This window comes from Fusarium odoratissimum (assembly GCF_000260195.1).
Source record: "Fusarium odoratissimum NRRL 54006 unplaced genomic scaffold supercont1.30, whole genome shotgun sequence".
Taxonomy (NCBI): Eukaryota; Fungi; Ascomycota; class Sordariomycetes; order Hypocreales; family Nectriaceae; genus Fusarium; species Fusarium odoratissimum.
In genome coordinates, this window is record NW_022158714.1 from 16,480 (window position 1) to 30,608 (window position 14,129).

Genomic DNA, 14,129 nt, shown 5'->3' on the forward strand with positions numbered 1-14,129 from the left:
AAGTTTTGGTGAACGGTATCTCTGATATTTATGTCACTAGCGCATAACCCCTCTATACGTGGCCCGCGTAAAGCACTGTGAAACAGGTAACCCCGCGGTACTGAAGGTCCCCTTCTACCTGTACTGTCATTGGACCCTGTTCATAAATGATCTTATGTATTTTATGCAAGTCTGATCTCAAGCTTTGAAGTCATCAGTAACATCCACCAATAATGAGCCATCCTTAACGTCTTACAGTCTGAAACCTCACTCTCATAGAATTTGAGTCCGTAACACAGTCATAATCTTTATTAAGTGCTCTTCACAGCGTGCCCGGGATCTATCAACATGAAAGCATTGTCTAACCATTTACTCACGTCTTGTTCACCTGAGACTTAATGTCATTGTCTTGAGATTTGTGAAAGAAAGGCCTTGAAGGTATAGGCAATAAAATAAACCATTGACTACAAACAGCCCTGGTGATGATAGTTGCGCTTCTATCAAGACCAATACGCGCACTTTTAACCCTTGTTCACTCCTGGATAGTATTAAATCATCGACAATCACGTTATGTTGAACGATATCAGCTTTTCATAGTTCGTGAGAATGGGGTGAAGGATGCAGAACTCTTTAGACTTGAAAGCTCGTTCATTCTTACAAGAACTCATAATACAGATATCCTGTCCATCAATTCCCCCCCTCCCCCCCAGAGTACGGAGCAATTTGGAACCTTGAAATGATAACGCTCAGCAATAATTAAAGGTGGTTTTCCTCTTCCACAAGTCCTCCCGTTATATACAGCCCGGCCTCTTTGCTTACTATGCCAGAGGGACAGGAGCAGGGGCCTCGGTACCAGAGGCCTGCTTACCACCGACGGGAGGGAGGAACATAGGGAGGTAAGTAACAGCAAGGGCCATAACTGCGTCCCGTTAAAACGTATTCTCGATTCTCGAATGATAAAGGGGTGGTCTTACTGGACATGCCAACGGAGAAGTATCCAGGAGTGGTGGAGTTCTTCTTCGAGTCCTCGCTCTCGCCGAGCCAGCTCTGGATAGAGAAGACAACTGACGCCCTATTACCAAGTCTTGTTAGCGACCCGGCCGCATATCATATCTCGCTTCGATTCGCATCGCATCGCGCCACATCGCTGCATCCTCAAAGCTCGTTTGGCAAACGTACCATCCAACCATCTTGTTGCGCGTAAACATAGCAGCCATTGGCAGGGTAGTAGACATCGTTGAGGAGAGATCAGTCGAGTCACCTGAGCCCTTGGGCTCTTGGTAAGGGACGACTGTCACGCAGTTAGCTTCAAGCCGCAATCGTGATGATCGAATTGTGCTTCGTGCGCAGGGCGATTGACTGATACTTAAAGTTGGAGGGTAAACGTACTTAGGTCAACTCTTCTGGGGTCCTTGGTAGGCGACATATTTGCTGCTGTGAATGAGGAGGAGTGACGGTTGTTCAATGGTTGTCGCAATTACCTCTTAGGTCGCGCGACCTGTCGTCTCGGGGGAGGCTTGAGTTGTGGCGCTTCCTTGAGTGGGGTAGCGTGGCGTAGACATGACCTACCTAAATAGGAAATGGCTTCTTATACAACAGGCATATCATTACATTCTCTGCCTACGATCGAAGAATCAGTCATCAACAGTAGAACATGAATATTCACATTATAGAAGCCCTTCACCAGCCGCGTTACCCCGGGGCAGACATTAGAATGGATGAATTCAGACATCTCTTTCGTGTATATATACATAACGGGTATCCTCCCAGGTCATCAGCAGCGTACTAGACATGTATCATGACAACCCAACCCAAGACAAAAACTTAACCTTGTACCCATTTCACAAACACAGCATACTCCCACGACATAAACGCCAAACCATACGCTCGCTACAACATAGGCGAGCCTTTCCTACTCCACCCTAATGATAACCTTCCACTGTAATGCGCCAGCTTCACGAATAGCACAAGCCAGGCATCCTCGCTTTCGTCGACTGATGATGGCGTTCCAGCCCTTTTGGGCGCAAAGAGCACGAACCAGGATTTCCATGTCGGAGCCAAACTGCCGTTTTCTGGACTCGAAATGCATCTGTTCCGCAGCAGGAAAACTACCTCTTCGCTGAACAATATTATACTTTGAGGTAAGTCTCTCAATCGTGGGAGATTGAGGAACCTCGGACAAGTTGGTGATACAGTCAATAACAAGCACTCGTTCGCTACCCATACGCGAAGGTGAACGCCGGTGAGTTTGAGGAACAGCCAGAAGCTCCGAAAGGGGAGCATGCTGCCGCTTTAGAAGCTCCGAAATATGAATAACAGTGTAATTATAATATTTGTGTAAGGGATGGCCTGACCAGAGTTAGCTGCGAGACATGGACCAGAAACCGTTTGGTCTTACCTGTTCTGTGAGCAGGTCGAGAACCTTGCCCAAATGTGTCAGACCCAGACACATCGATCTGCTGGATTGTCGGACTTGATGGCGACTTAACAAATCGAACGCGATGAGACGGCGAGCATGGGTGTGCCGTAACAAAGTTAATGTCATAGGACAGGGAGAATGACAAGTTCTCAGCCGTAAATCCGTCAATCGACACAGCAAAGTTGACATTGGCTGGGAATGACAACAACTCGGGTTCCTTGTTGCTCACACTCGCAGGGGGTGTCAGCTTGGTGAAGGGCGTGGACTGAATTGAGTTGGCCGGAGAAAGAAGCTCAAGCGACCGTAAAGTAACGCTGATCAACGGTGGCGGCGTAGAGTAGTTGTTCTCATGGGGAATTATAAAGTCGGCAGGGAACACAGAATATTCATCGGCATCTCCGAGGATGGATGATTCTCGTTCAACTCGCTTCTTTGCCCAAAGTCTCGCTTTCTTGCCCAGATGCGCCTTGTCCTCTGCTGTCTGTAAGCTTAATGCCCATCTCATCCGATACATAACAACTTACCAGCCACTTCTTCTACTTCAATGTTGACCCAACCTTCATCTATGCCCAGGGGTAGAATGTCGCTGGAAACCCATCCCATACATTCGGCTGATCCCTGACCTGCCGCAATAACTCGGCCTACGATGCATGACGTGCTCCAAAAGCTCTTGCCAGAATAGACGAAACCTCCACAGAGGTTAGCGAACGAACCCAAACGCTCCATGGCTTTGCTATCGTTTTCGAGAAGCGTGGCCATCAGGAAATGGCACATGCCATCTCCAGGGAGTACCAGACCATAGATATATGATTTCGAAAGCCATCCGGAGGGGTGAAGCGCCGCTGCAAGCTTTCGTCGCTGTGGTCGAGTCTTGTCCTTCTGACTACCAGGACGATCCCAGGCACCAAAGTAAAGTCCCCGCTTAGATCCATTCGACTCGGAAGACTTTGATGATCTCTCAGAGGCATTCGTAGGTGCAGGCTTAGGCACAGAATTAATAATCGATTGACGAGCGTTCTTCGCGATAAGTCCCTCGTATGTGTCGATGTTGGGCCAGAGTAGCTTCTTCGCAAAATGAGTAAGCCCATCTACCTGCTGTTGTGGGTTGCGGCCTTTAATAGTATAGGTATGGCTTGCTGTCGTCTTGTCTTCATGATGTTGACGGACGATAAATTTACTGAAGAGGGCGCCTAGCCAGCCGGTCGCAGGCGGAGGAGTAGCTGTTCCCTTTGTCTCGGAAGCGTCGCTTGGTGGATCCTCTTTGATTTTCTCAATCTCGATATTGTCGAGCCAGCTCCTGGCAAGATGAAGCGACCACTTGACCATGGGAGTGGCGGCTCTTTCGAAGTGAACAACATCTACAGGTCGGAAAGCTTCGACTCCATATTCTTCACCCTCGGTGATAGCATCTAATCGAATGAGGAGTTCGGTGGCAACAAGAATCTGCATGAGAAGCCAATACTTCTCCTCGGCCCGTTCGCCGGCACTACTAGCGTCGTGGATGGAAGAAGTATCCTCAAGTTCATCATTGTCTTCACCTCCCCAAAGAATCTGACCCAATCTGATCCTCCATTCGACATGGGTGAAGTCAAACCAAACATTGGCGGTGCCAAGACACTTGATCAAGGCATTAATCTGGTTGGTCAAGCTATAGTGGTCGCGTTTATCGACAACGGAATTGCATGGCCGCATGAAAGTGTGAAAGAGATCCTGATAAGTCTGGACGGAAGTTTTCTTTCGAAGATCATTGACCCGGTATAGCTCGGCGTTTCGCTTGAGACGATCCAGCAGCTCTGTCTCAGGGAGACGACGCAGGTAGCCCAGAGAGGAAAGCATGCGCTCACGTGCCTCCACAATGGCATGGGCCTTTTTACCAACGCTGTCAAAGCCGAATTGCTCTTCTTCGAGGGCATCGCCAACGGCGAGTTCGAGGGCAGCTGAGAAGCCCATGGTACCCTTCTCTAGACCTTGCATGCTCAACATGTTGGGACGTTCCCGACAGCGGATGAAGAAATGGGCCTTGCGAGAGTCAACGGCCTGTGCCCGGGCAGCGGCATCCTGATTGAGATCTCGAGTTAGATGAGGCCATGCTGTAAGACCACTCCAAGCTCTATCTTCAATTTGGACATGATCAGTGAGGTCGCGAATCTCCAATGCCTCATCAAAGGGGAATGCGACGCTGGGATTAGGGGCGCCAGAACAGTGGCCCTCGCTACGGGCAAAGTACTGAGGGGCTCCAGAGAAGAGCTTCTCGATCTCTGAGTCGGTAAGAGTAGACATGATTCTATTCAGCTTCAAGACGGGCTTGGACGGAGGAGAAGTGGCATTTTCCTTGTCGGACAAGGCACCCGAGTTCGGCAGAGGAGGTGGAGGAGGAAGAGGCTTGTTCTGATCTGGTGGTGAACGCGGGGAAGTGAGAGCCCGTGGTGGTGAGTGTGACGGCGACTGTGACGATGAAGGCGTCTTAGTCCCTTGAGATCTGCCTGTAGAAGCTCGAGGTGGGGCTTTACGACGGAAGCCTCGGTCGGGAGGAGCGGCGCGTGGCGGAGGAGAATGCGGGGAGGAAGAGAAGGCTTTAGCTGGACTTGTAACAGTTGATGTTGTCTGTTTGTAGCGAAGGGAGCAATTAGTTCTGAGACAGAAGTGCAGTACAGTACAGTACAGTACAGAGGGGGAGGGAAGCAATTGAGGGAACAGACAGGGTCACAAGGAACTAAAATATAGTGCTAAAAAGGAAAAAAAGTCACCGAGTCAATTGACATGAATGACCGGACATTGGACCATCATGACATCTCTAAGCCGGATAATACCATCGGTCAAAGGCGCCCCCGAACTGAGCCCATTGAGGGGCCAATTCAGGGCCCTGAACGGCAATCGCATGACCTGAGAGAGAGAAGATCGCCCTAGCACGCGACAGTGGTTGGCTGGGCTGAGCTGGGCTGAGCAGTGGTCTGATCTTCCATTGTCTCCCAGAATGCGCTTTGATCAGGGATGACATACAGTTATGAAGGAGATGGTGGGTGTCTCATCAGGAATAATTCCAGTAAATAACTTATCAAAATCTTGACTTACATCTCCGTTGCCCTTTTCCTTGTCTCGCCCAGTTCGATCTTTTACACGGTTCCTCGCTCGTGCAAGTAAACCATGGAGTAGATAGTCTGGCCTTGTAAAACGACCCCCGGTTGATGCAGATGCACCAATGGCACCAGAATCGTCAATGAGATCGTTCTCATCGTTTTCGTTTGGAACATCTCCATCAGCAATTGGAGATTTGGTCGGTATTATGCTGGTGGTGGCTGTAGTTGTATTTAATGTGGCGCCGCCCTGGGGTAGTAGTAGTGCCCGGGACTTTTGCCGTTCATGTCGCTTTTGCGATGGCGCATCCTTATTCTCAGCAGTCAATTTTGGCCCTGATTTGTTGGTGGTGTCGTTGAAACTGCTCGTGACAGATGGCCGTGGAGACGGCCTTGGTTTGCTCAATGGCATACTGCGATCTCGTTGCGATGGATCGCAGGTCTTCCATGTAAGAACAGTTAGTATCGATGCAATGCGGGCATCCGCCGCCGAAGGATCAGATTGATCTTGTTGATCGTGGGCAGGTCGACCTGGATACAAGCACCATCAAGCCCACTCCGGATAAAGGAGACAGGCTATAAAGCAACAGCTTCTTGTTTGATGGGTTTCCCTAACTACTGCCGCCGTCAGTCAGTTAGGTGCTCCTTTGTCTGCGTTGCGTGGGTTGTTGGACTGCGGTCTGAACTGGCACCAGAACATCCAGCTTTCAACAACTCCCCAGGCATTTGTATTGGAATACGAAAGGGGACTCGAGGTTCAAAAGGATGACTCGGCGGAGAACAGAATGGAGCCATTGCTGTCATTGCATCCGTATTGCTATACAAATATAGGTCTTTGTTGGTTGATCCACGTACGTACGTATGAATATGCTAAGCACACAATGCTTTCCCTTTCCAGGAGTTCAACGGCTGTCTCAGGTCATTGGTGCACAATCCCATGCAGCAGATATAATCCCCTCTCTCCCGAGTCTCTCTTGTGTCCGCTTCTTTTCTTGTTCGTGCAACATGCAGCTGTCCCCACGCGTGGATATCCAGGAGGCCTTGGAAGCGTGGGCCTTGAACCAACCTGGACGATCGTGGATTGCTGTTTGTACCTGGGTAATATGGGTAAAACGGAAGATCTGCGATTCGAATCGATGTGAGTAGATACAGGTCCGAATCCAATATGGAAGCCGGCATAGCACCCAGGACCCGGTCTATATACATACTGTATGGTACAGTCCTGTACGCTCCAGTCTTACAGAGCAGCGGAGTGCGGAATACCCAATGATTAGAACAGAAGTTTCAAAGGCCCCCGGCATACGTGGGCAAGCATTGATCCTTGCAAGAGAAGGTGGACGCAATCTATCAATCATGCCAGAGCTTGTCTGCCGTACGAATGTTGGCAAACATCAAATTAGACTCACTAGTGTGTGTTACATGGGAAACATGCTAAGAAAGTTATACTTAGCCCTTGTGATGTGCGTCAAGACCCGACGATAGAGTTCATTATGTAACAAGGTAGGTATATGAACTGCTACGGTCGATGTTGTCGTAGAATGGCAGCACTGTACGTAACCAGGGTTCATTTCCTGTCATCCGGAGGGAGGCCTTTTTAGCCTCAAACTCGAGAATCCTGATGCTGGAAGTTGCGGGAGTTTGTGGGCCTCTCTGGCGGAAGCCAATGTATAAAAGTGGAGGGAGTAAGACGACGTGTTTCGAAACCGCCGTTGCGAGAAGCGAACCAGGGAGAATTCGCCGCTTCGGCAAAGGCCTGGCATTGTAAAGCAAAAAGTCACAAGACAAGACAAGGTATAAATAAGCCTTTCAAGGTGAATAAACGGACAAGTTGGAAATCCCTCGTTAGTTTCGGAATGTCATCTTGCCGAAAATAGTACAAATCATATCGGAACTTTACATCGATATCGCGCTTGGTCAGCAACATTAGTTCTGATAATCTGAGACTTGGGACTTCTTGAGATCAGACATATGATCGATACTTGACGTGTTTGCCATTGACCATGTATCAGCCCTGCAGTCCTTACAACCTTCTTCCAAGTCAGAGTAACCCTGAATGTTGAGCGTTTTCGTTATCCGCATACGGATACTGGTCAAGGATAAGGACGTGCGCACGTATTTTGTACGTGCGTTCCGTTTTTCCTGCGCTGCCCCGTATGAACCTTGTTTGTTATTGACCAAGCAGAAGGAGCTCACATTCGCAACTTTGTCCGTTACAAGTATGGACCGGAAATGCTGCTCAATTGTGTTGGTAGCCGATATCTATGTGTGATCCTCAATGGTCATGACCACCATGAGGCCTTTCCGTGAGCTTTTCCAACGGCTCCTAGCGTTTCCACTCCGGCCACCACCATTTTCGTCGTCAATGGGGCCCTTGTGAAACAAGGGGCGCAATCCAGCTGTAATTGTTCGGCCCATTAAACCTTCGAAACACGCGGCTACTTACAGCTGCGGATTTATTTGCCTTTCCCATCCCAATTGTTCATGCCGGACATTGGGCATCGCGCGGACCCCGTGATAGTCCCGTAGTGACGGGAAGCACAGTAAAAGGAAATCGGGTAACGGGATAGCCGCGAGGGCGCAGACTCCAGCCCACTTGACCCATGTTGGTATGCTTCTCTTCTTCTTTCTTCCCTTCGAGGCATGGCAGAGATGCCTGCACTTCCCCCAGCCTATGTGTATCAATCGTAATTTCGTTCACGATGTCTTGCCTTACTCAAGACCATCCCGAATGCGACACACCAGTAATGATCCCTGCGTCCTGTCGATTCCACGGCCCGTCACGCTCCCAGTTGATCAGTCGATGAAACAGAACATCTTTTTTGAATCAAGACAAACTGCTCCCCTAGCCCTTCAGCGGAAGTCGGTAAGTGGGAGATCTGGGACGCCCAGGCATTGGTAAGACTTAAATAAGCATGTTTCGTAGCTCAAGCTGGAGGCGTGTCATGCACAACCACAAGTAAATACTTGGGATCGGGTACAATGACCAATTCTTGCTTCCTTGTTCGTAACCGTAGAAGCTTCAGCTCATCCTACTGAGTGTTAGCTATGAGCCTGTAACGCCTGTGATGATCCTCACTTCACCATCCAGCTCCTGAATCAAGCTTCCGGAGCTATTCACATAGTTCCAGACGATCGCGGCGAATTGCTCGACTCCTTTCGTTTCGCTCTCCTCTAGTGCAGGACCTTCATTGGAAAATGATGTTGCAGTCGATGTGGTTCGCGTCTTAGAGGTCTGGAGAGCGTCGATTTGTCCGCTGGTTTTCAGGATAGCGCCGGTGGTTCGGTCAAGAACGATGCTGGCTTTAACACCAGGTTTCTTTGACAATCGGCCGAGCTTCTCCTCAAGGGCGTCGTGGCCATTTGTCTGTCCATTTATTAGCTTCGCAAAATATCTCAAGACTCTTTTCGCAGCATACCAGTGAAGATTCAGCCATTCTGGTATAGTAGCTTAATATGGTGATATTTGATACCGCTGGTTGTCGCGATGTATTGGTCTAGCGTGGTCGGACCTTGCGTTAAGGTGACGCCGCGGGGCAGGATGGAGGTTCTGCCATCCGACACCGCCAAAATTTTAGAACCCCAACAGGGAAAGTAGATCTTATCAGTTGAAGATCAAAGACTCCAAACCTCAGTACTCCGTATAACAAAGGTCATCTTGGGATTGACCTGACATTGCGCGGTATCCAAACTTTACTTGTTCTTTTATACATCTGTTCTAGTGGTCTCGACAAACCGACATCATGGGTTCCAGCAACAAGAAGAAGCGCGAGAAGCAAAAGGACTTCCAGGTATGATTTTAATCACTACGGAATTGATGAAGTGCAACTCACCAACAGGATGCAGAAACCGAAGTTCAAGGTGGGGAAGGATAAGCCAAAAGCGTCCAATTTCACAGATACAAGTTTCAAGTCAAAGGGTGAGGAGATTTGTGTATGTTTCCCTTCAATTTACTGATGGGTCATAGCTATTGTGATGGGGCATCAATCACTCTCAACAGTCGCACCTGATGTCGTTCAACAGTTCAAACATAATCTCTCACTCGCCTCTTCTTCAAAGTCAGATAAACAAAGACGAGAAGCATTGGCTTATCTTACTTCACAACTTTCAGCAGAACCCCCTGTCAATCCAGTGGGAACACATGCGGTTCTCGCCAAGCTGCTTCCACTCATCTCAGATAGCTCGACGCCAGTTCGAAGTCAACTTCTCAAGCTTTTCAGAGAATTACCTGCCGAAGAGGTCAGACACAGTGTGGAACAAGCCATCTTGTTTATCCGGGCGGGTATGACGCACCTCTCGGCGGACATCAGCAATGACTCTCTTGGTGTAATGGAATGGATTTTGGATGTTGCAGAGAACGACTTAATCGTGTGTCCTGGTGGTTGGGTGAAGACCCTAAACAGTTTCTGTGCCATGATGGGGTGGGCATTGACAAATTCAAAAGCCGGATGGTCTTCTGGTTCAAGGTCCGGTCTGCGGGCAAAGGATGCTTCGACATATGCCCGACAAATCGCCACGCTATCACGGTTCGTGGGGGCTGGTCTTCGGCCTGAAGCTGAGATTCCCGAGTACGAGTCAGAGATATGGGACAACTTGTATCGAATCCCACAAGACTCGAATGCATTCGAATATCTCAACCTTTATGGTAGTCGACGAGACGAAGAGGGAGAAATGTATTCCAGTCGGGATGCCAGACAACGAGTATTTGAGCGAAGGTTCTTGGAGGCAGTGCTGAAGGGTACAGACCAAGCGAAAAAGGAGGGTGGTGCTACTGGTCGAGCGGCAGCTGGCCTCGACAAAGTTCTTCAAGACGGAATGGGCGAATATGAAAGTTCGACGGCAATGGATACCCAGGATCTCCTGAGCCTCTGGTGAAAGGTTCAAGCTGACCTCATAATAAAATTTACTGGTTTATTACGTGAAAATAGTCACCCACCCTGTTCGAGCTCAGCGTTGTTGTTAGTAACAACTTTTGTGTGATCACTACAAGACTTGTCTACATTGAGCTGTGTAACTTGCGACAGTACAAAGATCTGGATTTCTTGTTTGTACTGAACGCATCTGGGCCAATCGAAGAATATCCAAACGGGTTACTACATACCTAGCTAGGCTGATTGGGTAATGTTTGGTGTTTGAGTGTTTAGACCCAAACCCATCAAGTTCCTCCAACTTTGAAGATGTGATAACCTTATGGAAATGAAATCATCATTGTCTGATCTTGTAGCTCTGCAGTTTACTGGAACCCTAGAGCATACCACATGCCAGCGGTTCCTTCATACCGCGATGATGTGATATCAGACCAGCATTGTATTCTTGGCAAAGGCATAACTTATTGTTAGTATTTCATGGTAGATATGCAGAAGTAAAGTCACAATCACAAGAACAACATGGGCAGCCATTGTTGTCACTAGCAATGTTTCAGGTGAATGTGATAAGGTATAAACATTTGGTATCAATATTGTTCCTCAATTCGTCAATCGTCAATCTACAACTTGACATCAGAGCTTCGTAGATTTCAACCAACTCCAAACTGTTCAACATCAAGAGTAACACTCACAGAATAATCCTTCTCCGTGTTCACTCACCAGAAACGATCTCTACTCCTAGGGGCTTGAGTCTCCAATCTAGGTACAGTTTCCCTTTGTTGTGTAGATTCCTGGAAGTAACTTAGCACTGGCAGTGGCGGCCGGCCGGCAAACTGCTGCCCTCTGACACGGGCACCTGCCTCGAACGGCAAACAAGAAGCAATTCCTCCCTGCGGGCACTTCCATGCCTTAATCCTGAGGAGCCCGTGATTCACAGCGCGCACAGTCGGTGCAGGCAGAAGTACAAATAGCCACTCCTCGACCTCTCTTCTCCTCTCTTCTTTCTTTCCCCTTCCTTCTTCACATCTGCATCTCGACTTCACTTTCGGTCTGCTCATCTCGCCCTCGCTTGAGAAGAGTCGGATATTTCTTTTTCTTCTTCGACTATAACATCAGGAGAGCTACAAACAGGTGTAGTCGCTATTGTTTTGCCAGGAAGTCGTTGCCTGGTATGTTTCTCTTGTTTACGTCCCTATCCCCCCTCGTGTTTTGGCCTATCTCTTTTCTTCTCCTCACGCCTGTTTTGCCTTTCACACTTTCTTATTTGCTTCTCGCATTGCGCGTGATTCTTCAACTCTTGTAGAAACTTAGCTGACCTTCTTTCTCAAAGCACGTCGTTCATCTTTCGTTTCGACCCGCCTATCTGAATCAACCTCTCTCGTTTCGAGACTTTCCAACTCCGAAGTCAGTCATTCAATTTCTCATTCTCCATTCCACTAGTTTCATTATCTTTGAAATATCCATCTAACTATACACCCACAGAAAACACCACCATGGCGGACACTTTCGGCACCGCTGCCATGAGCAAAGCGCTCCCTGGCGTTGGCCAGAAGGACCAAATCGCAACTCCCGGCACTCAGGGATACAATGCGTCACAAGGCAAATGGACTGAGCCCCAGGCTATCGACTACACCTCCATGGCTACCGGTGGTGGTGACCAGCAGTGGGGTTGTAACGCTCGTGCCTATGCCTGGCAGGATGAGTATGGTGATGTCGGTCCCAAGTATCCCGAGCTCGAGCTCGAATTGTTTGGAGATCCCACTACTCGTCACGACCGAGTTGGACTCGACTTTTCTCAGTAAGTTGATACATGCTGTTGGCTTGTGTGTCATCTAACCTTGTCATAGAATTGAGAGCATTGAGGTTCAGCAGGAGGGTCCGACCAAAATCGATCCCATCAGCTCCTTCAGGGACGCTGGCGTCCACCCCGCCATGCTCGAGAACATCGAGCTTTGTGGCTATGAGAACCCGACGCCCATCCAAAAATTCACTATTCCGTCTATTTTAATGGGACACGATGTCATTGGCATCGCCCAAACAGGTATGTGTGACCCTTGACGTGCTTACCGGCATCGCTAACTTGCATTTAGGATCTGGCAAAACTGCTGCGTACCTTATCCCCATTCTCAGCAAGCTCATGGGCAAGGCCAAGAAGCTTGCTGCGTTTCGTCCCAACCCCTTGACGTTCCGCGAGGGTCTTGACGAGGTCACTGCTGAGCCACTTGTGCTCATTGTGGTTCCCACTCGGGAGTTGGCGGTCCAAATCTTCAATGAAGCTCGTAAGCTTTGTTATCGTACCATGCTGCGTCCCGGTGTCGTTTATGGCGGTGTTCCTGTAAAGGAGCAGACCCTTCTTCTCCAGAAAGGATGCGATGTTCTGATCGGAACACCTGGGCGCCTGGTGGACTTTATTCAACGCCCTAAAGTCTTGACCCTACGACGCCTGCGTTACATGGTGATTGATGAGGCTGACGAACTCCTGAATGATGACTGGTCCGAGGAGCTTAACCCAATCTTGTCCGGTGGTGGTAAGTACAACAATATCCATACGCAGACTATCAGAAACTAATTATTCAACAGAACAGGATGAGGGGAACGTCAAGTTTAGCCTTTTCTCCGCCACGTTCCCCAAGGCCGCTCGCGACTTGGCCAAGAACTATCTCGCGGCTTCTCACGTCCGATTCCGCGTTGGCCGTGCCGGAAGCACTACCGCCAACATCAAGCAAATTGTTCTGCAGGCTGAAGCCCACGAGAAGAAGGAGCTTTTGGTCAAGCTGCTTGAGGAGATGCATGGTATCCGTACCATCATTTTCGTTAACAGTCGCCAGGCAGCTGACAACTTGGACGATTTCCTGTTCAACATGCATTTGCCAGTCACGTCGATGCACAGTGATCGGACCCAGCAGGAGCGAGAGGCCGCGATGCGGGCTTTCCGCTCTGGAAATGCTCCGATTCTCATTGCTACCGGAGTGACTGCCCGTGGCATTGACGTGCAGAATGTCCTGCATGTCATCAACTACGACATGCCATCTATCGACTACGGCGGCATCGAGGAGTACACTCATCGGATTGGTAAGATTATCCTCTTCTATCTGGGACTCCCTAACTAACATGGCTAGGTCGAACTGGTCGCATTGGCCATCGTGGTGTGGCCACGTCTTTCCTTTCGGAGCGTGATGAGCCGATGGCCAGTGTTCTCACCCGAACACTGCTGGAGACTAACCAGGAGATCCCTGACTTCTTGCAGCAGTATGTTCCCGAGGGTGAAGCTCGCAACAACTTGAAGTTTGAGGCCGACTCTGACTTCGACCCCAACGACTACGCTGGTGCTGGCGACGCCTGGGGAGGTGATGCTGGCAACGATGCTGGCAATGCCGCCAACGGGGATGCTTGGGGAGGTGGTGGTGATGGCGGCAACACTGGTGGCGGTAATGCTTGGGGTGCGGACAACGGCGGTAAGACTGGTGCTGAGGATGCTTGGGGCGCTGACACTGCTGCTCCCGTTGCCGCTTGGTAAATTTGAGCATTCGTGAGCGGATAACTGGTCAAGCTATGAATGAAGTTGTTATCGACTTTATGGGACATGCGATTTTGGGACTGGGTGAGCATGGCTTTCAGTTGCCGGAGGGCTGAAAAGGAAGCTTGTCGACAGGATGTTCGAAGGATCTGATTGTTCTAGGACATCTCCTAGGTAGATAGATGCACAGAATCTCGCTGAATGGTACCTTGGTACTCTATCTATGCCTTTGCCTACATTAAATGTGTTTGGTTTGACCTTTACTTTAGGCAGTGGGG

The 14,129-nt window shown here is 49.3% G+C and overlaps 5 protein-coding genes across 11 annotated transcripts; 2 read left to right on the top strand and 3 right to left on the bottom strand.

Moving 5' to 3' along the window:
* Positions 1 to 692: 692 nt before the first annotated feature.
* FOIG_12961 (uncharacterized protein) lies at positions 693 to 1,445 on the bottom strand. Its single transcript, XM_031213964.1, has 3 exons — positions 1,159 to 1,445; positions 954 to 1,051; positions 693 to 898 (listed from the first exon to the last, which is right to left on the bottom strand). Exons 1-3 carry the CDS (start codon positions 1,212 to 1,214, stop codon positions 798 to 800), a joined length of 255 nt encoding a protein of 84 aa, XP_031056112.1. The 5' UTR covers positions 1,215 to 1,445; the 3' UTR covers positions 693 to 797.
* A 230-nt stretch (positions 1,446 to 1,675) lies between these two features.
* Positions 1,676 to 7,259, bottom strand: FOIG_12962 (uncharacterized protein). Of its 7 annotated transcripts, XM_031213966.1 has the most exons (5): positions 6,328 to 7,155; positions 5,471 to 6,090; positions 2,923 to 5,002; positions 2,378 to 2,872; positions 1,676 to 2,328 (listed from the first exon to the last, which is right to left on the bottom strand). In XM_031213966.1, the coding sequence occupies exons 2-5, from the start codon at positions 5,882 to 5,884 to the stop codon at positions 1,892 to 1,894; spliced, it is 3,426 nt and encodes a 1,141-aa protein (XP_031056114.1). In that variant the 5' UTR covers positions 5,885 to 6,090; positions 6,328 to 7,155; the 3' UTR covers positions 1,676 to 1,891. The 7 variants fall into 7 exon arrangements, with proteins under 7 accessions (XP_031056114.1, XP_031056113.1, XP_031056116.1 ...); XM_031213965.1 differs by having other exon boundaries at positions 5,471 to 7,259; XM_031213968.1 differs by lacking the exons at positions 5,471 to 6,090; positions 6,328 to 7,155 and having other exon boundaries at positions 2,923 to 5,147.
* A 44-nt stretch (positions 7,260 to 7,303) lies between these two features.
* FOIG_12963 (uncharacterized protein) lies at positions 7,304 to 8,963 on the bottom strand. The gene is made up of 3 exons (XM_031213972.1): positions 8,889 to 8,963; positions 8,549 to 8,836; positions 7,304 to 8,501 (listed from the first exon to the last, which is right to left on the bottom strand). The coding sequence occupies exons 1-3, from the start codon at positions 8,904 to 8,906 to the stop codon at positions 8,397 to 8,399; spliced, it is 411 nt and encodes a 136-aa protein (XP_031056120.1). The 5' UTR covers positions 8,907 to 8,963; the 3' UTR covers positions 7,304 to 8,396.
* A 108-nt stretch (positions 8,964 to 9,071) lies between these two features.
* On the top strand, positions 9,072 to 10,503 carry FOIG_12964 (uncharacterized protein). The gene is made up of 3 exons (XM_031213973.1): positions 9,072 to 9,260; positions 9,316 to 9,388; positions 9,437 to 10,503. Exons 1-3 carry the CDS (start codon positions 9,213 to 9,215, stop codon positions 10,342 to 10,344), a joined length of 1,029 nt encoding a protein of 342 aa, XP_031056121.1. The 5' UTR covers positions 9,072 to 9,212; the 3' UTR covers positions 10,345 to 10,503.
* Positions 10,504 to 11,827: 1,324 nt separating this feature from the next.
* FOIG_12965 (uncharacterized protein) lies at positions 11,828 to 14,077 on the top strand (the record flags this gene model as incomplete). Its single annotated transcript, XM_031213974.1, has 5 exons — positions 11,828 to 12,132; positions 12,182 to 12,375; positions 12,425 to 12,862; positions 12,915 to 13,406; positions 13,454 to 14,077. The coding sequence occupies 5 exons, from the start codon at positions 11,828 to 11,830 to the stop codon at positions 13,849 to 13,851; spliced, it is 1,827 nt and encodes a 608-aa protein (XP_031056122.1). The 3' UTR covers positions 13,852 to 14,077.
* Positions 14,078 to 14,129: the final 52 nt, after the last annotated feature.